The sequence below is a fragment of the Lampetra fluviatilis genome, chromosome 51, assembly GCF_964198595.1.
Source record: "Lampetra fluviatilis chromosome 51, kcLamFluv1.1, whole genome shotgun sequence".
Lineage (NCBI taxonomy): Eukaryota > Metazoa > Chordata > Hyperoartia > Petromyzontiformes > Petromyzontidae > Lampetra > Lampetra fluviatilis.
Genome location: NC_136325.1, coordinates 8,905,415 through 8,929,302, shown reverse-complemented (window position 1 = coordinate 8,929,302; position 23,888 = coordinate 8,905,415). Strand labels below are relative to the sequence as shown.

The 23,888-nt window shown below is 56.2% G+C and overlaps 1 protein-coding gene across 1 annotated transcript in view; it reads right to left on the bottom strand.

The window, feature by feature from the left end:
* The window catches only part of LOC144948933 (fibronectin type III domain-containing protein 3B-like), a 165,621-nt gene that overhangs the window by 121,788 nt on the left and 19,945 nt on the right, over positions 1-23,888 (bottom strand). The window contains 1 exon segment of the mRNA XM_078878680.1: positions 2,809-2,984. Within this exon segment, the coding sequence (XP_078734806.1) occupies positions 2,809-2,928 (120 nt within the window). The 5' untranslated portion in view covers positions 2,929-2,984.

Sequence of the window (23,888 nt, the reverse complement as noted above, 5' to 3'; positions counted from 1 at the left end):
CCACCATCCTAGCCACACACCCACCCCATCCACCCGCCCCACCGATGTTAGCCATGGCCAGCTTTATAGCGTAGTGCCCTTTACTGCTGCTGCTGCAACACCAACAACATGTATTGATGAGAAAATAAATAACATGTGTTTAAATCCCAGTGCTGCACCTCGTAACATGAGCAGAAATCAAACACCAAATATAATGTGTAAACTGCAAATGGTGGAATACATCTCGATATACATATCGGATTGCAGAGATTGGGTAATTGTTGGTAGCAGCTGGCTGCTGCTTCTGCTGCATTCTCACTCATCTGTGATTCCTCCTCGTGCCTCTGAGTCATCCTCTCTCTCTTGCTTGCTCGCTTGCTCTTCGAGAGCGAGCGAGGACTGTGCGTGCATGTGACTGCTTGAAACTCTCAACATTATTATTACAATAGCAAAAGCGAGTAAACACTTCGTCCTCTTTCATCTGGGTCAGTGGCGTAACGCGGTTGGCATGGGCTCTGCTCCAAGGAATGCATAGAACAGAGGGGTGAGCTTGTCCAACATTCCGCTGCATCCCCCACACCCACCATCCCATGGGTCTCGGTGCAGTTGCACCGCCTGCACGCACGATCTGGCGCTTTGTACGAGCCGGCTGATGTGTCCGCGCCGCAAGGTCCAGCGGCAGGTTAAAGGCCAGGTGACCGTCACTAGAAATTCGTCGATTTCTGATTAATACAACCGGAGCTCCCCGTGGTCCCCCTCGTTCCCTGTGCACCCCCCCACCGTCCCCAACTTATGCAGTAGTAGTACTATGGGGGGATGGGCGGAGGGGGGGGCGGTGGAGTCGGGGGAGGCTCCAGCCGTTTTAACTACCGCCCGTTTCCGCTCGGCTAACCGCACATGCGGTGGGCTCACAGTGGCGGATGTGGCCGGGATGTTGTTTACTGCCCATCCTGCTCTAAAAACGCCGCTCCGCAGATTCAGTTCTCCTGCTTCGCTCCTCGCTTACATCATCACCGTCACCATCATCGTGATTATTTATATCACGGGGGGGGGGGGGGTGGAGGTGACGCGGTCCGGCGGTCACGTTCGCCGCTTGTTTGCGTGCAGAAGTTCGCCGTTCGAATCCGAAAGGCCGCCCCGGTGGTTATTGCTTCGGGCGAGTTAAAACCAGGAAACTTCAAACCACGCCGCCGTCTTGCTTCCATGACAACGGACGTCAGAGATCCCGTGACGTTGTTCGGAAAAAACGAGCGGGGCCTTCGTGCGCTTCCATTGCGCGGTCCAAATTCGAAAATAAAAAAAAGAGCCTCTAATTACTCATTGGGATTACACCGCAACCATTGCCGCCTTCCAACTGCCGGTATAATCCCAGATCGCAGGCCAGCTGCTAAATTAACCTGGGAGCCGCACGGGGACAGCTGCCACCGGGCGCGTGCGCGCCCCTTTCATACGTTCGAGATGAGCCGTGAACGCTATTCACTTGTCCGAGCCGGGAAAGCCTTTGAAAAGCTGAAGACTTTTTTCCAGGAGTTAGGGGGAGAAGAAACATGGCCACTGTGTGTGTGTGGTCCCAAATTTATAATTTTGCGGGTAAAATTTTCAGCATTGGGATGTCTTTGGCCAATACCCGTCAAGTTGTGTTCTTTGATTAAACCAATGGGAGGAAACCAGTCGAACCCAGAGGAAATCCATGCAGCACAGGGAGAGAGAACACATACAAACTCAACACACACAAACTCAACACAGAAACCAGCCCGAGTCGGGAATCAAACCCAGGCCCTCCCAAAAATAGTATTATTGTCATTCTGGGAATATTTTAAAGGGGGGGGGGGGGTGGATGTTTCAATGCAAAATGTGTTCTTTTACTTGTTTTGATGTTTCTGTTGGGTTTATTTTTAGCTCCGGCGTTTAATAATTTCCAACAAAAAAAACATTTCCCTGTCGACAAGATGTTGCCTCTTCGAACGTAGCGAGTTCTAGGAAAAAATAACCAACGCTGTCCATCCATCATCCGTCCGGGTGTCCTCTTTGGCTACTCCATTCACCTGCCTGTCTGTCCATCTGTGTATCCATCTGTTAATCCGTGTGTCCATCCATTCATTCGTCTCGTCCATCCATTCATCTACCTGTCCATCAATACGCGTGTCTCTCGGTCCCATGTGTCTGTTCATCAGTCAATTCCATCTTATCTATCCATCCGTCCGGCCGTTTGATTTCTTTTTTTATCCATACGTTCATCAGTCCATTACGTTCACCTATCCATATGTCTATCTGGCAATCTATTCATCCGTCTCCCAGCGTGTACATTTGTCCGTACGTACGTCCATTACGTTCGTCCGCTCGCCATCATACCAACTCCTCTTAATTTGCCGTCCGTCATTTAGAAGGCTCCTCAATGCCACTTGCCCCCTTCGATCCTCTTAACGATAACAAATTAATAATTAAATAACGACAACTCAGCAGGGCCCTTGGAAATTATTACGAAACTACGCGAGCAGCCGACCTCGACACTGCCGCGTGGAGAATGCACGTATGTGTGTGTGTACGTGTGTGTGTGTGTGTACGCGTGTGTGTGTGTACGCGCGTGTGTGTGTGTGTATACGTGTGTGTGTGTGTACGCACGTGTGTGTGTGTGTGTACGTGCGTGTGTGTGTGTGTACGCGCGTGTGTGTGTGTATGTGTATACGTGTGTGTGTGTGTACGCACGTGTGTGTGTGTATGTGTATACGTGTGTGTGTGTACGCACGTGTGTGTGTGTGTGTACGCACGTGTGTGTGTGTGTGTACGCACGTGTGTGTGTGTGTGTGTACGCGCGCGTCAGGGTCTCACCTGCTGCGTGGCCTCCCCACCGCCGAGCATCGGGACGAGCGGCGGCGGCAGCTCTGGACTCAGCAAAGGAGGAGCCTCCAGCAGCGGCTGATCCATCATCATCATGGCCACCATGTACATCCAACGGGGCCGGGGGCTCTCACCACGGGAGGGGGAGGCCCGCGCGCACGCACCACCTGTTGCCAGACGCGCGAGCGCAGAGACAGACGGACGCACGCAACCCGGTTAACAACGCGGATTTGCACGGCGCGTCGGTGTAAAGCGCGTCTCAAGAGTGCCGTCGAGATGCGGCGAGCTACGTTTCCTTCGCCGCAGAGAGGAGGCGTTTGGTCTCCGTGCAGCGACGTAGGTCTCCCAGTATATGGGCCTCCGTGCGAGCCTTGTGGGTTCCCCTATCGTTAATTTGTGGTCGCCGTGCAAGTTTATGGGTCTGAGTTCATGCAAAAACAGCGTCTTCACCTTAAACCGTGGTACAGAAACAGCGGGCATAATTATTTTATAGAATGGCATCGGTCTCTGTGTGAAAATACATTTGGTTGTTATTGGATAAATGACCCTTGTCGCTATAACTTTGGGGAGCAGAACAATAAAATCATACCGCAGCTCGCAGACCTTCTAATGTGCATTTGTGCAAGGGCACGGCCTATATCCAAGTCACATGACTGCCACCTGGGCAGAAGAATTTGGCGAGACGTTTTATTGGTGAGCTGAACATTAAAAAAAAAATCGATTTAAAATTACAAAATCGATTGCACAGACGCAGGTTAAAGAATTATTTATTTGAAGTCTCCCAACTTTATTGAAACACCCCCTCACGTTGCCAGAAATCGTACGTGGCATTTTGACGATTCACAAATCGCCCTCGCCGTCGTCATCCTTGCCGTCGAAGCATTTTGCCCGGCCAGACTTTCGAAAGGCTCTCTCCTTATTTGGAGTGCCCTGCGCTCCGTGCGAAAGATTTTTCCCGGAAATAACAGCACGTTATGTAACCCCCCCCCCTCGCGCGCACATTTAATTAAGGGCAGAAACCACCACCCTCCCCCCAACCCACCCTCCACCCCTCCCCCCATTAATAAGCCAAAGCTCCATCTGTTCGCGTCGGTCCTGCTCAACCACACTCGTCTGCCAGTCGCCAGCGTCAACGTTTTACAACGAGAACTGTCGCCGTCACGGAAAGTCCTCGAAGCGAGAAAATTGTACTTTGCTTGCGCCGCGTCGATCGACAGGAAGGTCGCTCATCGCACGGCACCGACTGCACGGCGCTACGGAGATCTGGCCGATTTGAAAGGCCACTTGTGGGTTTGTCGCGCGATATATTCACGACAACAAACACAAAAGGTCTCCCCCCCCCCCCCCCACATATGCCTCAGCAGATGTTTTTGTTGGGGCAAGTGCTATTAGCGAGCAGCACCTACGAAGGCCGGCACGGCGCACGAAAGGGTGGGTGGCCAGCACCACGGCCAGCCACCTTGGTCTCCAATTATGACGACGATGTTTACGCGTGGCACCTGGGGCTCATTTTAGGCCGAGTCGACCTAGGGGAGGCTCAGGACCGGTTCAGATAACCATCACTTGATGTTAGCCGTGAGCGGGAATCAAACACGGTTCGCCGGTTTTGTAGTGCAGTGCACTAACCGTTGCACCACCGCTCCCCTATGACAACCACCGCTGCAACCACCACAACAACGGCCGTCCCCACCGAGTTTCACAACCACCATCACCACCGCATCACTTAAAATAAACTACCACCACCACAACCACCAAGTTCAAATCCTGATTGGGGGTTGATTCAACCCATCAAGATTCTCAGGGTCAATAAAAATGAGTACCCACTTTGTGGGGAAGCCAAGAGTGGGTAATCTATTTCGGTGATTCACCTCCCCCGTCATCGGAATGTGGAATTTCCACCACTGGCTCAGTGGCTGACAACAGGAGACGATCGCTGCCCAAATGTTCGTCGACCACAACCGTCCTCCAAGGGCAGGTTCACGTCGCGTTGGCGACGGCGACCTTCGACACGCCGTGACCTTCCATCCGACCCCACCCAGGAGCCTTCGCTTGAAAAACTGGGCCGGGTTGGGCTCTCCGGGCTTCTCGGAACGCGGGCGGGTCGCGGCGACCTCCGAGCCCGAGCCAAGCGGAGAACGCCCCCCCCCCCCGCGTGCGCCCCCCCCCCCTTTCCCCCCGTGCGACAGCGGCGTCAGACGCAGGCCGTCTGACGGACGCGAGATAAAGCGCCGCGACATCCCGGGGAAGTACTCCTGGGGGCGCTCGCAAGTGGGACGCGGCGACCTCGGAGGCCGTCGGGGGGAGGCGACGCGCCAGAGAGGACGTCCACCCTGGCGTCGAGGGATCGGGGGACGACTTCCTCCGGCGGTGGATCAATCGTGGCCGGTGACGACGATGGACGATGACGATTGGCGATGATCTGAAGGGATTGCAGAACGAGGTGGCTCGAACGTTCAGGCGGAAAAAGGCGGACAAGATCGATTGACGAGGTGGCCAACGTGTTTCAGGGATCCCGGCGCTTGAGCTCGCACCGCCGAGCTCCTTGGGAGGACCGAATCTCGAAGCTCGGGGCCGCCACTTACGAAAAGAATCGGCCCACGACAGAACCATCCGGACGGCGCCCGATGCCGTCGGATCACGAACGGCAAGGCGACTTTGCGGGGGTTGTCAAAGTGGCACCGCCGGTGCGGGCAGGGGAGCCCAGTGGCAGTCGGTTATGTGTGACGTCACCACCCCCGGGGTAGCTCTTCGACGCGGTGCGACGACGCGCCCGCCGCCTTACGTTTCAACGTTAAACGGCCGCCGTGGGTCGCGCGGCCGCGACGTCATTTGTGGGGGGGGGGGGGCGGGTAGAGACGACCGCCGAGTTGGAGGCAGCGTCGACAAACTCGTAATTAAGACGAGGGCGAAGAAAGCTGAACATTTGGCTACGGAAACAAACGGCTAATCATCACACAGATACACTCTGTCACCGTTCCAGCTACAGCCTAGGAAGAAGCTGGCCGGGGTGGTGGCTTTAATATTATATTATTATATCGGCGCCAAAAAAAAAATTCAAACGTGGAATTTCTTTTGGTAGCTGCCTTTTTATTTTGATATATTTATTTTTGAGCCGCGTGTATTTATTTATTTCTTTATTTGGCGTCGGACAAAAAATGGAGCGACTGTGCGGCCACACGCTTGAAGCGACACAACAGGGCCAAGCATTGATGCGGCCGCATCCATGGCACAGCCAACGCAAACGGCGCTCTGCTGCTGCTGCTGCCCGCACAGCGTCGCGATTCACCCAGCCTCACCACCGCAACAGGCCCCGGGCCAATCCACCCTCACACGCACCACTCTCACCCGCCACCGTCACTCACCACACTCACCCAAACCCCTTCACCCACTACCCAGCACACTCATCCATCACACTCACCCACCACACTCACCCACCACCCAGCACCCTCACCCGGCACCCCCACCCACACCCACCACCCCTCACCCTCGACCGCCCTCCAAACGGGCCCATGATACAGGCAGGCAGCCCCATATCACCCATCTCCCCGTCGAGTCACGTTCTACACCTACACATTGTGTAAAACACAATATGTGCAAGCCACAGCTTCATACGGTTGGATTCCGTCTCCTGACACAACGGTGGAAGTTTATTAAATTCCCACCAACATCGCCCCCCCCCACCCCACCTCCACAGCATCTATCCACCCAGCACAGTTCAGTGCATGGGTTAGTCGATCGCAAGGTCGCGTGTGGTGGGGGGTAAACCAGCATCATCAGGGCGTTTTTTTTGGCCAGAGGTGAGACATCGTCAGCTCGATTGTAAACGCCGCCGCGTTCGCTCTCCAGCGTGCGCGCAACCGGCGGGGCCCGACGTAGTACCCGATTGGCACGCTCCGTTCGTGTGGCTAAACCTCGCAACGTTCGGTCTTGTCGGGTTGAGGTGGGCGCGCGACACACTGACATGTACGCGATCTGAACCCAAAAACACTTTGCTGTGAATAACATTCGTCGCGAAAGAGACTGCACGTGCCAAGCCTTCGCTTGTTGGCGTTCAGAATGAGATTCTTTAAGACCAAATGTTCGTCCCCAAATTGGGGACGAGCATTTGGCCATTGTCAAGGGATGCCTCGACACGCAAAGCAGCTACGGGAAAACGCACGGGGACAATGGCAAAACTAAACAACGCATCGCGAAGAAATGTTAGGGGAGCGGTGGCGCCGTGGTTAGCGCGCTTATGAAACCAGCAACCCAAGTTGAATTCCGTGACGCGGCTAACGTCGGTTGACGAGCAATAACTGAACCGATCACGAGCCTCCCCCACACCCCGCCTTCACCATCCTGCACTGACCAGCGCGATGAAGTATGGCTATCAGACCTCCATGGCTAAAAGGCCGAACGCCTACGTAACAATATTTTTTTACCATTACAGTCAGTGTTTCAGGGCGACCGACCGATCGGGTACCTCACGTAACAAGTGGCAGCCCTTTGCCAATCCACTGCTGGATGAGGGCCTCCCCCCGCCTGGCCAGGCTGTTACGAGGGCTAACTGGCCGCCTACGGCTACGTAAACTCGCAGCGCGGCACTTAGAAAAACAGGAATGCAAACCGCACGGGGCCCATGTCGCTCGTCGCTTCACCAGACACCGGCCGCGACTCGCGGAGTTTCGGAACAGGCCGGAAGGGGGGGAGAATGCTGGATTGATTTTCGCCCCCCGGGTTTCCCACCCCCCACGCCCCGAGCTGTCGCATCGTTAGGCGGAGGGCTTCGATGCGCCCGGGTGGGGGGAGGGGAGGGGACCTCAGCGCCAACTCCCGCTGACCCTTAGTGGCAGCGCGACCTTTTGACCCCCACCGATATTCGTCAACGTGTACCCGGCAGTCGAAACAACGAGGTCTTAACCCTCTGCGTTAACCCAACCCCTGAGGCTGCAGATTCTCGCCGATTTCAAATAAATTTTTTTAAACCTGCTGCTGCTGCTGCTGAGAAAATAAAGAAATAACTCGTGGTGGCAGTGGGGGGAGGGGGTTCTAATTGGAGCCCGGGCAATAAAAGGGAGGGCAGACGTTGTGTGCTCCTTTCATTGAACTCCACGCGCCGCTCGCACAATTTCACACTTCTTGCGTAAATCCGTTCCTTCAAGGGGGGTAGGGTTGGGGGGGGGGCATCCTGCCGGCGCTTTCGAAGAAGCAGCAACGTCGTCGGCGGCGTCGTAGGCGTTTAAAACTCACGTGATATGACGAAGGGCCCTTCGCCCGAAACGTCGTAGAGTTTTTTTTCGCTGCTGTGATTGTTTGCGCTTGTGCACACCCAACGCAGACACACACAAGCAGCAGCAGCAGCGAGTAGATTCGTTAAATTCATCGCTCGTGCGACGCCGAGCAAATTTTAAACAAATGCCGCCGTCAACCGTCGACGACTTCCGACCCAAGTTGGGTCGCGCTCGTCCTGTTCGGTTGTTTTCATTGTCGTCGTCGTCGTCATCGTTGGCAGCCATCATCAATCCACTGCTGGATGAAGGCCTCTCCAAGCCCCCGCCGCCACCACGTCTCACAATCCTGCGATTTGTTATTTAATTTTATATTGGCGCGTTTGCCAGAGACCGAGTCCTCAACATGGGTGGAGGGGAATCGACGAGCGAAGTTTCCCGGGATCAACAACGCTGGGAACGAAGCAGAGAGCGGCCACTTGTTCAAGTGAGGCCTGGGTCCTGCGCCGTCACCGGTGGCACGCGCGGCGAGCATCACCTCGCCGGGGCTGCGTGCCACCGCGGAGGGTTCCGCGGCCTGCAGCGACCGGCCGCTGCAGGCCGCGGAGTCGGTTATCGTGACCCACTATCTGCACCCTCTTTCACTACCACCCCCCGCCCCGTCGCCTCCGTGAAGCCTCCATCCCAGGGACGGTGGTGGTGGGGGGGGTAGCAAAGGAGGTGGGGCGCGCGGGCTGCTCAATCGCCCCTTTGACGCCGCGCGTTTTGGTTTTTACGCGCCGTTGGCACGGTGCGTCCGGGCGCCCGAGGTCCCTTCTGAAATCCGTCAAGAGGCCCCCCCGGTGGCGGCAGCATCGGCACGATGGGCTCTCGGCGAGACTCTCGCGGCGGCAACATCGACACCGATGCATAGCTCGCGCAGAATCTGTCCAGGCACACCGCCAACATAGTCCTTTGGTGCTGGTGCTGCTGGTGGTGCTGGTGGTGGTGAAGCTGGTTGTGGTGATGAAGCTGGTGCTGGTTGTGGTGGTGATGCTAGTGGTGATGCTAGTGGTGATGCTGGTGGTGCTGGTGGTGCTGGTGGTGGTGGTGAAGCTGGTTGTGGTGATGATGCTGGTGCTGGTTGTGGTGGTGATGCTAGTGGTGATGCTGGTGGTGCTGGTGGTGGTAGTGGTGAAGCTGGTTGTGGTGATGCTGGTGGTGCTGGTGGTGGTGGTGGTGAAGCTGGTGGTGAAGCTAGTGGTGGTGGTGATGCTGGTGCTGGTTGTGGTGGTGAAGCTGGTGCTGGTGGTGATGGTGATGCTAGTGGTGGTGATGCTGGTGATGCTGGTGGTGGTGGTGAAGTTGGTGGTGGTGGTAAAGTTGGTGGTGGTGGTGATGCTCGTGGTGATGCTGGTGGTGATGCTGGTGGTGCTGGTGGTGGTGGTGGTGAAGCTGGTTGTGGTGGTGCTGGTGATGCTGGTGGTGGTGGTGATGCTGGTGGTGGTGGTGCTGGTGGTGCTGGTGATGCTGGTGGTGGTGGTGGTGGTGAAGCTGGTTCTGTGCCTAGTATGGCCACGAACCCGGTGACCTGCATTCAATTCCCGACCACAGCCGACATTGGTGATGAGTGATATCTGAACCAGTCCTGGGCCTTCGCTTGGCCGACTCCGTATTAAACAAGTACCGGGTGAGGCATGCAAACACACCAGCCTCGCAACCCCCCCACCCCCCCTCTCGCACAAGGGACCTTTGTCTTTGCACGTGCGTGCGTGCGTGCCTCCGAGCGGCGCGATGGGCTCGTGTGCCAGTGCCGGGGTCAATCGTCCGTTGCCAGCTTCATCCGGCAGCGGATCGATCATGGCCGAGGATGGCGTGCACATACGTACGCACGCACGTGACACGACCTTGACACAACCGCCACCCGCCCCCCCCCTCACCCCACAGCTCCCAGATCCCTCTGGGGTGCCATCGTACGGACGCAACGACAGCTCTCCCCCTCCGCCCCGTCGATTGGCCACGCCGCGGTGCGAAGGGCGGTCGCCCAACACGACCTGGAGCACAGTGGCTCCCATTCTCCCTGCGACCGCCACCGCCGATTTGGCCGGGCAGAGGAGGGCACGGTGAGAAAGGAGGGAAGGGAGCGGGCGAAGAAACAAGCTGCCACCTTTATGGGCGGCGAACAAGGAACCCACACAGTCAGGGCACCACCCTGCTGCCAGTTACCCCCCCCCTCCCCCACAGGCCTCTCTTGGTTGCTGCCCAGGCAAAAGCAACCGCAGACTTCTCACTCGCATGGGCCCAGGGGTTTCACTCAGTGGCATCGGCAGGGAGCCCTCGATTCCTCACCGGCGATTGTCCAAGGTCGCCGGTGGAGCGGAGTACGTCAGAGGTCGCAAACGGGTTTTGATTCCTTACCCGTACCAGTACCCGGCCGGGTACGGGTAGGGTGCGGGTATCAGGTACCTAATTGCGACCTCTGGGATGAAGCCATGTTGCAGGCGCGGGTGGGTTGATTCTAGGAACTTGAATTGTGAGAAGAGACAAGACGTTGGAAAATGAGTGACGAACGGTGACTCACCAGTGACTCACGGTCTACCCGTACCCGGCCGCACCAGGGTCGCAAACGGGTACCCGTACCCGTACCCGGTCGGGTACGGGTATCGGGTACCCGGTTGCGACCTCTGGAGTACGTAGACTGGAGTAGGTGGCACGTGGCCACTGGTGGGCACAACCAGAGCTGAACTGGGGGCGTAGCGCTCGAGTGTGCAGGCGGTGACACTGCACCGGGGGCTCAAGGGCCAGGGGGGGGGGGCCCGGGTGCTGCTCTGGGGAGTGGGAAATTTGGGCTGGGGGAGGAGGGGTGCCCATTCAATGCCTCGCACCGGGGGGCCCAGGCCAACGGAACGATGCCACCCACATTCCTCCTCTGTGACCAGCAAGTGGCGATTCTAAGTGCGGCGTACTCAGGGGTCCTCTCAATAGACAACACTGCCAGCGGCGTGCGTCGCCACCCGCGAGGCTGGGAGGGCAACTCGTTTTTTCAAAAAGCTTAAGGAGGCCGTCACGAAAAACGCTTTCGATGGCGCCACTGCCCCCCCCCCTCCATCACGACGATCTCGGTGCGCAAGCCGTTCCCTGCGCGGCGGATGCCCGAATTTGCAAGAACCTGCCTTGCCGTCTCAAGGAGGTCCCCGTGTTCGAGAAGGGCTGCCACACCTCTCCCGCTTGGAGACCAACCGCGGACGCATTTCTCAGTCGGCGGCGGGTCCATTGCTGGCAGTTTACCGCGGTAAAGGTCAGCACGGCCAAGTTACCACCGGTACCCGATCCCTCAGCACAAATCGATTCCTGCCACGGGAATGCGGAAGGCAAGTGCCCCCCCCGTCGGGATTTTACCCGGACAGTCCGAGGAGTTTGCAACCAACTCGGGTCTCATCCCACCCGTGTAGGTTTCCAGCACTGAGCTGGGGGAGCGGGGGGTGGTGGGTGGGGGTGAGGGGGGATGAGGAGTCCTGCCTTCATCCAGCAGTGGACCGACAAAGCGCTCCGAAATTGCCCCGATTACGTATCGCCGCCACCCTCCAGCAAGAGCGGCTCGGCTTTGTTTGGTCCTCGCAGAGCGGAGGACGAGGAGGAGGGAGACGCTGGCGCCTCCGCCAGCGGTGGGGAGGGGGGGGGAGGGGCTCGAGACGGCCTCGGTGCTAGCCGGCACCGGCCCAGGGCCCATCCAGCAGCCGCCTGGCCCTCGATGTGACAAACTTCAAAATGTGCATCACAGCTGTTCAAACACCGCGAAGAAGAGAGAGGGTGGGTGGGGGGTGGGCACGAGTGAGGCCCACAGGGGGTGGGGGGTAGGGGGCCTGGGTTGGGCTGCTGGGTGCTGCTGCTGCTGCTGTGGGTGCCGCTGGTGGTGGAGATGCCGCTGTTGGCTGCGGTGGTGCTCGTGCTGGAGGCGGTGCCGTGTGGGGAGCGGGCGCGCAGTGCTTAAGAGCGGTGGAGCTATGAGCTACGAACCCGATGACCCCAGTAAAATCCCCGCTCAGATCGAATCAGCCTCAAATGAGGACCTGCTGCGGTGTGTAAACATCGCCACTCGGCGATGAAGGCAGCCTCGCGGTGCTGGTCACCCACCCCCTCCCCCCACGTGTGCCGTGCCAGCCTTTATAGGTGCACACTAACAGCACTTGCCCCAAATGTCTATAAAGGTTATACAGGGCATATTTGTCTGTTGTTGTCTTTGGTGGTGGTGGTGGTGGTAGTGTTGTTGGTGGTGGTGCCACTGCTGGTATCAGCTCTGGACAGGATGGAGTCGAAACGAAAATCATCACCCGAACCGTTGGGATACATAGGAATCGTGGTGAACAACAACATCCTTTTGTCCACCAATCACCCGCTCACCGCGTCGCTCGTTCCATCGCTCCCACGTCTGTTTGGCATCGGGCCCGAATCCGTACACACATTCAAGGCCTTAAATGGACTTGTTCCTCCCTACATCCATGACCTCCTTCAGCCACGAACATGCTCACTGTCATCGCCATCTCGAGGCGACACACTTGAGGGGGGGAGGTGGGGGAGGGTTGACGGTGCCTTTGCAATTGCGTAAATTTCGTGACGACTTCTGAGACACTTTACCAATCTTCACATGTTCGACCAAGAACGTCTCTTTGCTTGATGTTAAAATATTTCTGCCTTTTCATGCACGCAGCCCTGAGAACGATTAAGAGCGCTTCCATAAATTGAAATTATTACCACAATTATTACTATTTAATCCCCGCACCTTCAAATGGGGGGGGGGGGGTATTCTCTCGATTGGGCATCCGTTACGTAACGCGCACGCAGCGTGGCCGGAGTGACACTGCCGTGCCACCGGCACTCCGGACCGAATGCGCGCCACCCCGGCGGGACCGCGGGCTGTGGTTTAATTGCCTCGACAGCGGAGTCTAATCTGCGTAGCGGGCACGCTCCTGCAATCATCGCTGGCTCCCGTGGTCGTGCTATATAGCTTAAGTAAATGTTAAGGGGAAACTCGACAGCGTGCTCAAGGAGGACCTGCACTCCGCTCATCCCAAGCCCTAACCCCCAATCTCGCGCCACAGGGCAAGCACTCAGTAGCACAGTGGTGTGCTATAAGCCAGTCAGGGGCTTGATCCCCCACGCGAGCTCACCGCCGCACTTCTAGCCCACAGCAGTGCGAGCCCGAGCTGACAGTCCGTTAGCAGATAGAGCCCCCCACCCCCCGCTTGCTGCCTGCACGTCCAACACCGCTGCTAGCAAAGCAACCGACTACCGGCCTGGCCACTGCCCCCCCGCTCACTCATGCCCCAGTGGTCGTGGCCACGACCAGGTTCCACCCCGAGACTGGTTTCCTTGAGCGGTAGACAGTGGCAGCATCCCACCGGACCGCCACTCGGGGCATAGCTGGGATGCCTGACGCACGGCGTCTCCGCCCGACCCCCCCCCCCGAACCCCGAGAATAAATCCAGGTGTCAAATACTTTGCATTTTCTAGCTCACAAAGGCAGCCCTTCACTTCGACCCACGTGGTACTCGTGGGGGAGTGGGAGGGGGTGGCGGCGGGGATGCTGCAGAGATGTAACAACGCACTGATCGTCAATTTATTAAAAACATTCTTAGGATTTCAAATCCCCACCCCCCCACCCACCCATCCCTCGACCCTGGGTTAGTTGCTTGGCAGGTCACGAGTGGTGGCGTAAAGTTTGGGTTCTCCAAACTTCAAGACGTCTGGACAGGCGGCCGCGACAGTGCGTGCCGGTGCATTTCAGGACCAAACTGCCGCGGGGCAATAACTGGCGCAGGGGCCCGCTCTGCGCACTCCAATCCGTGGGCGAACATTCTTTACGAAGCGCGTTGGTACGCCGCTATTCGATAGGTACGATTCCCGGCCACGGTTAACCTCGGTGGCGAGTGTGATATCCAAACCGGTCCTGTACACACCACCCACCCTCCCCTCAACACACTTCTATCACCAAACCCGTACTAACCAGCGTGGGGAAGTATGGTCTAACAACCCCCATAACCGAGTTTAACACGTAGGCTTTCGCGACCAATATTGTTCATAATCAACGATTTTTGGGTTTAGATCGCGTTATTTATAAATGTGTCGTAACCCTCCACCACCCGACACGGCCAATCAGTAAAAAAAAAAGTGTCACGCATGGGGAGGGGGCCTTCAAAGCGGAGCTCTAATTGTTTGAAATCAAATACCGCTCACCAAATACTCACCGCTGAATCACCGGTGAGTATTTTGCTGACCAAAAATGGCACAAATAATATCTTGGCAAACTTGACGATCTTGGCCGTGTTGGTGGCGGGTTAACGACAGTAATTTTTTTGGCATGAAGCCACCTCGTAGACCTCACTCCAATAAAAAGAAAAACGCGGATCGGCGAGAAGAACGTTTTGCGTTAAAATGCCTTCCTCAACACACCGCAGTTAAAAATCACACCTCGCTGGCCGTTTGCTGTCATAGGGCTCAACTCCATGGGGGGTCTGCCAAGGAAGACCGCGACACGCCACGACGCTCCCCAACCCGGCGCGCTACTGTGGGTCACGCGGCGCCAATTCCAGTGTTAACCGTGCAGGCCCTCGGTAAATATCCGGCGAGATATTAAAGCCCTGGTTTCCGTGACGCCCGGCACAGGGCCCCCTCAAAAGGAACCGTGGCGTGCGTTTTAGTGTCAGCGTCGGCTGGCATCTCCGGTGGCATCGCGCTCGCCCCGCCGTCGGCGAGCTCTGCCCGCGAACGTTTGCTCGCCGTTAATTTTGCCCTCAAAACGGGCGCAACGTGACGGAGCAGCACGGCGCAGGCGATGGAAAGAATTGAACGGCGATTCGTGGCGTTCTGCTACTTGCAGGGGAGGGCGGAAGTGGGGCGGCGAGGGGGGTGTGAGAGACGGACCCAGCCTTCGCAAGGCTCGTGTAAATAAAGTAAATTGTAACTCCGTAGAGCGTCGTCAAAACACGTGAGGCCCCATTTGTGGGTCCAGTGCAGGACGAGGGGCCCGGCACCGACCCCGCGTCGGTGCCGGGGGTTTTTGTTTGAACGAAGCGTCGGTGCGAGCTGGGGAAGGACTGGGTCCAAGACCGGTTCGAATATCACTCGCCACCGATGGTATCCCTCACCGGGAATCGAACTCTGGTCACTGGGTTTATCACGCAGTGTGCAAATCACTGAGCCCCCGCCCTCCCCCCCCACTACATCCCCCCACCCGACCTTTCTACGACACGCAGTAAACTTCTTTATTGCGCAGTAAACTTCTTTATCCACTCTCCAGCTCAGGGTCATGCACCTTCCACATTTTTTTTATTTTGTTTAATGTCCCGCTCAAATCCCTGCAATACGTTATGCTGCTCCCAATGATGAAGGCAAAGATGGACAAAACAAAGATGACGAGTTATTGTGACGACGAGTTATTGTGCCGGCGCGGGTAACACTGCCCAGTCGTCTGACGCTAACTAAACGTCCTGGTGTGTGTGGCCAGGTTTGCCAGGGCAGTGGGTGGGGCAATATGAGCCCGTGGGTGGAGATAGCGAGAGAGTGGGCGTGGCTATGTAGAAGTGGGCGTGGTTATCTAACAGTGGGCGAGGCTGCTACCCTCACCACGTGTCCTAGTTGAACCTTCCAGAACTTCAATGCATGCAATGTTGACTGCAGACTTGGGTCTACCGGACTCACCATTTCGTCTCATCCGTACCGTGCTCCCTCTCTTTCGCCTCGTTCCCAAAGCTTCTGTCGTCAACGCTATTTCCCGCTCAAATGAACAGCAAGGCGGTGGGACCTCTCCTGTTAGCAGGTCCTGATCGAGCCCGTGCTGGACATTCCACATTCCTACGGCAGAGGAGAGTCTATCCACAGGACAACCACGAGTAAGAGGCCTTCCCGCAAATAGGTACCTACATTTTTTATCGACCTCGGAGGGATGATTGGGGCTGAGTCCACCGCCAACCAGGAGCAGAAACTCCACTCCCTTCCGATCGCGATCCGCAAGCTCTACCCCACTAAGCCAACCGTGTTCTCGCAAACATGCTCCCTGGACAGAAGCTCCCTCCCTCTCTTTCACTCAGCTGCCCTCATATGGAACTGCCTCCCCGATGAACGAATTGTCAGCGAGATCACCGATTCTGGTCTCCGGGCCTTCAAAATGCCGAGCAGCACGTGGTGACGTCGCCTGACGTCACCGCACGCCTCGTGGGGACCGAGTCTTTGAGCTGCAGCGAACCCAACGATTACGCCGATTAGATGTGCTCATGCCTGATACGGCGGTTGTTCGCAACTTCGCCCGATAAACAACAACAAATTCAAGAGCAAAAAATGTACACCCCCTTGTCGATGGCAACTTCTCCTCGTGCTATTTTGTTGCCTGCCACTTGGTGTTCTGCGCCTCCCCGAGCGGTTAAGTAACCCGACCGTTTAACACGTAGGAGGCTTTTGTGACCAATATCATCTATAATAGAGGTTTTTATGGTTAGATCGCGTAAATATATAAATGTGTCGTTAAAACCCGCCACCACCCGACACAGCCAACTAGTAAGGGTTGTCACGAAAACAGAACGTGGCCAATTCGCCACTAGTACAGCATGCCGTTTGTGTGTTGGAGAGCCAAGCCACAACATTTAATGACCCTTTTATACATTTACGCGATCTAACCCAAAAAAACCTCGATTATATAACTCGACTGCTACACCTCTCCCGTGACATCTGTGATTTAAGTCGAGCGGACTTGTTTTGTTTGCTCCGGGTTCCTGCTCTGTGCGTTGCTTGCCTTCACAGCCCCGCGGTTTCTGCTGCGACCACTCGCGGGCGACGTGAACAGCGGTGGAGGGGAGAGCGGTTTGGGGGGGGGCGCGAATAAGAACGTATAATCGCTCGTGTGGCTTTTTCTTTTCCAAGAATCATTGATGTGTGGAAAAAACATATATATTTTTAAATAAACCTCGCTGACACGCAACATCACGCACGCATGCCAGCAAAGGTACAATGAAAAAATGTGGCTGCGGCCGCTTCGTGCGTGCAGCCGCTACGCTACGGACCAAGGCATCCGAGTTCGAATCCCGCTCACGGCCAACAACACCAGGTGGCGATTATCTCATTAGGTCCTGGGCCTCCCCTCGGTCGACTCGGCCTCAAACGAGTACCTGGTGCGGTGCGTAAACATCGCCACTCGGGAGACAAAGCCGGCCGGGCGTGTTTGCTGGTCCCGCGTGCCATGCCGGCCTTCATAGGTGCTACTCGCTAACAGCACTTGCCCCAACGGTCCGTCAAGGCTACACGGGGGATCTTTTGTCTTTGTGCACAGGACTACTGCACAAGCGGCAGTCGGCACGCGCAGCGCGACCGGCAGGATAACACGGCGGTGTTTACGGCAGTTGTCCGGGGAGACCCAATCGCTCGCAGAGGGAGAGGCCTCGGATCTCAGACCCCCGGGGGCATGGTGAGAATGGAACACTTTTGAGCGACGCCACTTAGCCCCCCCCCGCCAGATCGGCGAGGCAAGCACGGGCAGGGCCCCCGCCGGCACGTGCCGTAGACGAGCCTTCAACCCCCCCCACGCCGCCCGCTCCCACACCCCCATCAAACGATAAGACACCCGTCGGACGGAAAACTTTAGACGCAGGTGGCTCGCACAATCGTGATCCGACATAAACCTCTCGCTGCAACCGTGGCTACTGCTAGTCCACGTGCCTCCCACTTTCGGTCTATCGAGCGAAAAAACGAAGCCCCGGTTTGCACGCAGCGAGCGAGTGAGCACAGACGGAGGTAAAAACACAGTGCTGTGTATAATCATCGTGATGTCGTCAGCCATGTTCAATCCACTGCTGAATGAAGGCCATCGCCTCTCACGATCCTGCAATGCGGCAATCCACTCCCAGAACCCATCTCGTCGCTCAACCTCCCCGTCGCCGGTGGACGTCCTCTCCAGACGGGTTCCGTTCCTCGGATCCCGCACGCTCCGTGACTAGTCTCGATTGCCGTCCGTCGTGGTCCCCTTTTTGCCGCGACGCGTCCTGCCCAAGCCTCGATCACTTTTTCTTAACGGGTTTGAACGACGGAGTCACTACTCTCTGGTTCTTTTGGTAAAGTCACGTAAATAGAAAAATAATGGAAGAAAACACGACGTTTCGGTCGCCACACAAGCGTCTGTCTTCAGGCGAGTCATTGGTCCGTGCGTGTCCTCTAACCCACGTGGCTCCCTCTTTTTATGGCTCCCGGTGCACGTAACGAGCGGTGGCCTCCATCATCTAGCAGTTGATCGAGCAAGGCTGATAATGATGGCGACCAATACAGTACACCAATCCCAATATGGAGGACGTATAGAACATTTAATTCAATAACGAGGAGACATCCTCAATACCGGATGGGATATTTTCTTAAACTTGTGCGTGCCGCGATTATAGATCGTGAACGAGATGTTCCATCGCTAAGGGATCATCCTCGGTTAAAATATTATTCGGAGTAAAATGTGAATAAATAAAAAATACGACAATGTGGCCGTTGACTAGCCCTCTCGTCAGATGCAGCGAGTTCATGTGAGAGGGCCTTCAACCATAAAGATCAGGATGGGACTCAGTAGTGCCACCCGGCTCCCCACCTCACCCGACACACACACACTCTTGCACAAACACAACATCGGCTCTTGCCACACTGCCCACAAACCCCGCAGCCTATAACGCCTGGTATGCACGGCGGCCACCCGACACGTACAAGCCCCGTCGATACCCAGTGCTCAAGCTTTCAGAGAAGCGGCGCCATCGGTCGCATTCCGGGGGATCTGTTCGTGGGCATTGTATGGGAGCCGACGACAAACGAAGCCGCACACAGCACGGCCCACACCTCGAGCAGTGGCCCAGAGAGCCGAGCGAGGCGTGCGTGCGTGACGCGACGCCGCTGCCAAATGCCGCTTCTACCGCAAGGAACGCGGCCGCGGATGATCCGGCAGGGCACGGTTCACGGCGCCGGTCACAACGGCTCCCGAGGCGGCGCCCGAGCGAAGCTGGGGTTGTCGGACGGGGCGAAGGAGGGAGGGAAGGGGAGGGAAGGGGTTCGCGTGGAGGCAGGGGGGTACACGGGTGATGCCGTTGGAAAACTGCATACCTTCGCACTGAGCGAGCGTCTGCCCCGGTCCCCAAAGTGGAGGCGGCCGCTTAGCAATGGGGGTCCTTGCCGCTAGCGCCTGTGCCCTGGGGCCGGCGATGAAGATGGGCCCCCCCCCCTCCCCGTGTGAAACGACGCGCCTGGGCCCTGGCTATCCGGCACGCGCTGGATCGGTACGTACTGTACAGTCCGGTTTGTGTCAATCCACTGATGGATGAGGTGCCCCCCCCCCCACCACGCCAAGATGAGCAGTGGGGCTCGTTCGTCCACATAGATGTGCCACGCCGGCTTTGATGTGGGAGCGTAGAAGTACAGCACAACAATGGATTTTGCTGCACTGCCCTCTGTTGCCCACCGCGTAGCCCCGCAGCTGCCTGTAATATGTTTTGTTCTCTCCGAATATATGCTTTATTGTTTATTAAGCGTCGTTCGTATCGTGTCGTTCACGCGAAAACGTTGTACAATTTGAAAATGCGCACAGGAGACCGGAGATGAGTGGGGGAAGGCAGTCACAGCCGGCGCTACCAACGACTGCCCAAGCTCTGCGGTCCTATTTTCATATGTTTGGCCAACTCCACGAACGAGCAGTTTGCATCTGTTTTGTGTGCCCCAGAGGTTGCACACCCAAGCACTACCCAGACTCAATCCTCCTTGGCTTGCGCGCATGGGCACCTTGCGTCTATCCGTCCTTGGGGCTGCCTCCACCCTCAGGACAGGAACAGAAAAACCGCACGGCCTGATTGGCGAATGTACGAGCGGGGGCAATAGAAACCTGGGAAGCGGCACAAATTCAGGGTTACGCTGTTCGGTATGGACGAACCAAACCGTTCATCCGCCGGTGACGGTGCAAACCCGTGCACGGCATCGCGTTCGTCTGATGTCAGACGTTAAAATAAGGACGATCCGTCACCGGCTCTGTCAAAAATAACCCCCACCCCCCCCCTGCCAGCGAGCACACTCCCCCCCCCCAAACCCCCCAACACGTTATCATCTTCAACATTTGTTTCTAAATCTGACACCAGCATGGTTTAGCAAATGCATGGTCGAACCCAGAGAAATCGCGCGAGTGAATTTTCCCCTCCAGGATTTCGACCACCGGAATTCTGTAGGAATTCTGCAAATCGCGAGCAGATTTTCACGGGGGAAGAGTTTTCTTTTGCCTTAAAACTCAAAACAGTTTGCTTCATAATTAGCTGCCAATTCGTGCCACCGAGAAACCAGCTCATGGGGAATGATGGACAACATGCTCGCAATAACAATAACGCCCACACACTTTCGTTTTTTTCCCAAACGATGCAGCAACAGCAAAATATTTACAGCCCTCTCCGAATCGACGGCTGGACGAATGAAACTCCGATTTTTGTTTTTACCGGGTAAGGCCCACAACCGATCTACGTAACTCTTTCTCAGAAGCGACCAGGCCATCACAAACGAGAACTCTCCACCATCCTCATCGCGTGGACATTCATAGCAGCAGCCAAATACGCACGTCGATTCTCAACGTGGAGGGAAAGAAGGCCTTCCCCCACGCCATGTCAGCAACGGTGGTGGTTGTTTGGCCATACTACACCTCTCCGGGCGGTATAGATAAGAGGGGGCACAGCATCGTCTCTTTCTGCCCATCGAGTGTTCCCTTGCCAGGCCCTGCTCCACTCTTCTCCACATTTATGAATGACGCCGTCTGCCTGTCGCAGGCTTCTACCGGCACAAGCCTGACGACGGATCAGCCATCAGAAGATTTACTAGAGGAATCCGATGAGCTACAAAGCTCTTTTTCATGTTTGATGTCCAGTCGGCTCATCGAAGTGAGCAATGTGGGGGCCTTGCCACCTCCATGGCCTGGATGCCAAAAACAACGATGCCGCCCCCCCCCCCACCAGCCCCCCCACCAGCCCCCCCACCAGCCCCCCCACCAGCCCCCCCACCAGCCCCCCCACCAGCTCCCCCACCAGCCCCCCCACCAGCCCCCCCACCAGCCCCCCCACCAGCCCCCCCACCAGCCCCCCCACCAGCCCCCCCCCCCTTTTTTCCCCTCTGTGGCTCTTGGGGAGCGTGGCTCCTACGCGAAAACCCTCTCGGCTAACTTCCACCTTTCGCGAGCAAACCCAGAGCGAGCGAGCGAGCGAGCACCTTCTCGCCGCGCTCGCCCGCTCGTAAAGAATCCTGCCAAACAACCCCAAGGGGTTTGATAATGACGACTCAAGAGGAATGCCGGGCTGCACTAAACCATTACAGATTTTTTCGGTTTTACGCTGACTCGCACCCTTTTTATTTGGGCCATTGAGATGACGCGGTCTTTTTATACGTCCTTGGCATTACACAATTGCATTCTCCCCTGTTACGTTTTCCTTGTGGCCCCCGACTGTTAGGAGACCCACTGCAGGTTGTGTTTTCCTGTGGCCTAGGAAGACTCGGATGCATGTGCTGCCGTGCGCGGTTGCATCTGGAAGTGCGTCTTCTTTTGCTCTGCCGCTGAACAAGGGTGGGATTTAGAGTCAAATAATGCATCCTTGTCACCCGTTTATTTTTATTTATTTACATCAACGAACGAATTGTTATCCTACGAGCGTGGAAGAGTAGGCCAAAATAACCCTCCCTTGAGGGGGCTCTCGTTTTAGCTCGCTCTAGAGGAGGCACTTTCGCGCCAGCAACGGCGTGAGAGCGATTGCATGGCGGTGCCCTTGCCTGCTGTCGTTTATTTGGTTTGTAGTGCGAGATTCAATTCGTCGCGGGTAAACGTTTGACAAGATTACACCAAAACGCAGAAACGGAGCAGAGCGGAGCGGAAGATCGCAAGTGGTTAACGTGCCACCCTGTGAACCCGGTGAACCCGGCGAACGCTCTGAACGCGGTGTTCGATTACCAGGTCACAGCTAGCATCGGTGGCATCGGTGGCAACTGGGGTGAAATCCTCGCAGTGCACCACATGCGCAGCAGGCGGGGAAAACCGTTTCTGCCCGTAACGCGGGCGTCGTCCGGCTCGCGAGGATGGAAGTTTTTTTCCCTCGTCCTTTCTTCGTTTAATTCCCATTTTATTCGTGGGTTAGCGGGACACGGCAGAGAGTAACGAGCAATGCGTGGATAAACATACATTTATCCATCCAAACGTAGACTTCATTCAATCAAGCGTCTTCCGTCTACAATCATAGCAAGGGGCAGCGCGGTGCGCACCTCCGCGTTCGTGCCAAGCCGAAATCTGAACCGCTCCCCGGGCTCAACCAATCAGCAATCGGCACGGAACTACGTCCGGTCGGGCAACCAACGAGACTGGCCACGCCGTGGGGAGAGGCCTTAACCCAGCAGTGAAATGACAAACGAATGTACTTCATTACCGTCATCTTCATCATCAAGCTGTCGACGCCGGACTGTTATTTGATGTTGTTTCCCTTCCTCCATCCTCGCACGACCCGCTAGATTTGCTTCGAGCTGGGAACTTCACAAGCAAATCAGTGTCTGCCCATTGCATTGTTTTAGTTGGCAGGTCAAATAGCGACAATAATCACCACGAAATAAACTCTGAATGTCCATGAAGAGCATCACAAAAACGAATTGTGATGGGCTGGATCGCATCAAAGCTCACAAGCTAAGCAGGCCTTGAGCCCGGATGGGAGACCGCCTGCAAATAGCAGGCATTGTAGGCTTGGGTTGACTAGAAGAATGACACTAATGGATTTCTGAATTGCTCGAATCCATCTGTGCGGCATCCGAAGCGTTACTTTGCTCTTCCATGCGCGGTGGATTTCCTCCGATTTCCTGAACCCGATCCTGGTCATCCCCAGCTTCGAAAACTCACGCGCTATCGGAGCGCCAACTGGCCGTCGATTATTGCTATGGTTACCATTGACCAATGCAGCGAGTTGTTTTAAAACATTCACCGTGACAGTGGCAGTGACAGGAGAGCGGGCAAAGAGGACATTTACTTGGCAGCTGCTTCATCAATGGACGTTCAAAGGGCAGTTGCAGCAAAAACCCCACTGTTGTTCTGCACTTCTACACTCCGATCGCGTCATGAGGCATGGTCTGAAAACTCCCACGGTGTGGTAGGGGGGTGGGAGTTCCCTCATCCATCCAGCAGTGGATTTCCATAAAATATTTCCCTTCGTGCACCGAGCGAAAGGACACACACACACGCCACGGGAGGGGGCCGTGCGATTGACTGCCTTGTAATCTTTTTTTTTTACAATTTTTTTTATTTTACCAGGTAAGGCCCACTGAGCTGTATAGTTATTTTTCAGAAGTGACCTGGCTATCACAAATGATAGCTCAACGAAGTGTCTGATCATCATCATCATCATGTGGAAATTTACAAGCAGCTAAATACGCACTCTAAATGCATATTGATTTTAAATGTGGAGGGAAAACCCGGAGGACTCAGAGAAAATTCCACACAACCACGGAGAGAGAGTGAAACCGCAAACTCCAAATATACAGCAGCAGGCATCAGAGTCGGGATAGAACCCACGACCTCCTGCATACCAGGCGAGGGAGTTAACATCTCCTAGACACCGTGGCATCCATTTCTCGCGTCAGCAGCTTCCGTTACTCGCGCCTTTATTTCGCGTGCGACCTTCTTCGGCGTGCGCACGTGCACACATTCGGTAATCCCTCCGCTCCTGGCCCGGTGCCCGGGCGTGCTTCTCAGTTGTCGAGCTTATGCACAAAGCTGCACCTGGCCCGCCACACGAAGCCGCCGCAACGCCGACGAGCGACGCCGCATCTCTCAGGCGGCGACGCTTGCGTCCATCCGCGGCGAGAAGGTGGCCTGGGTTC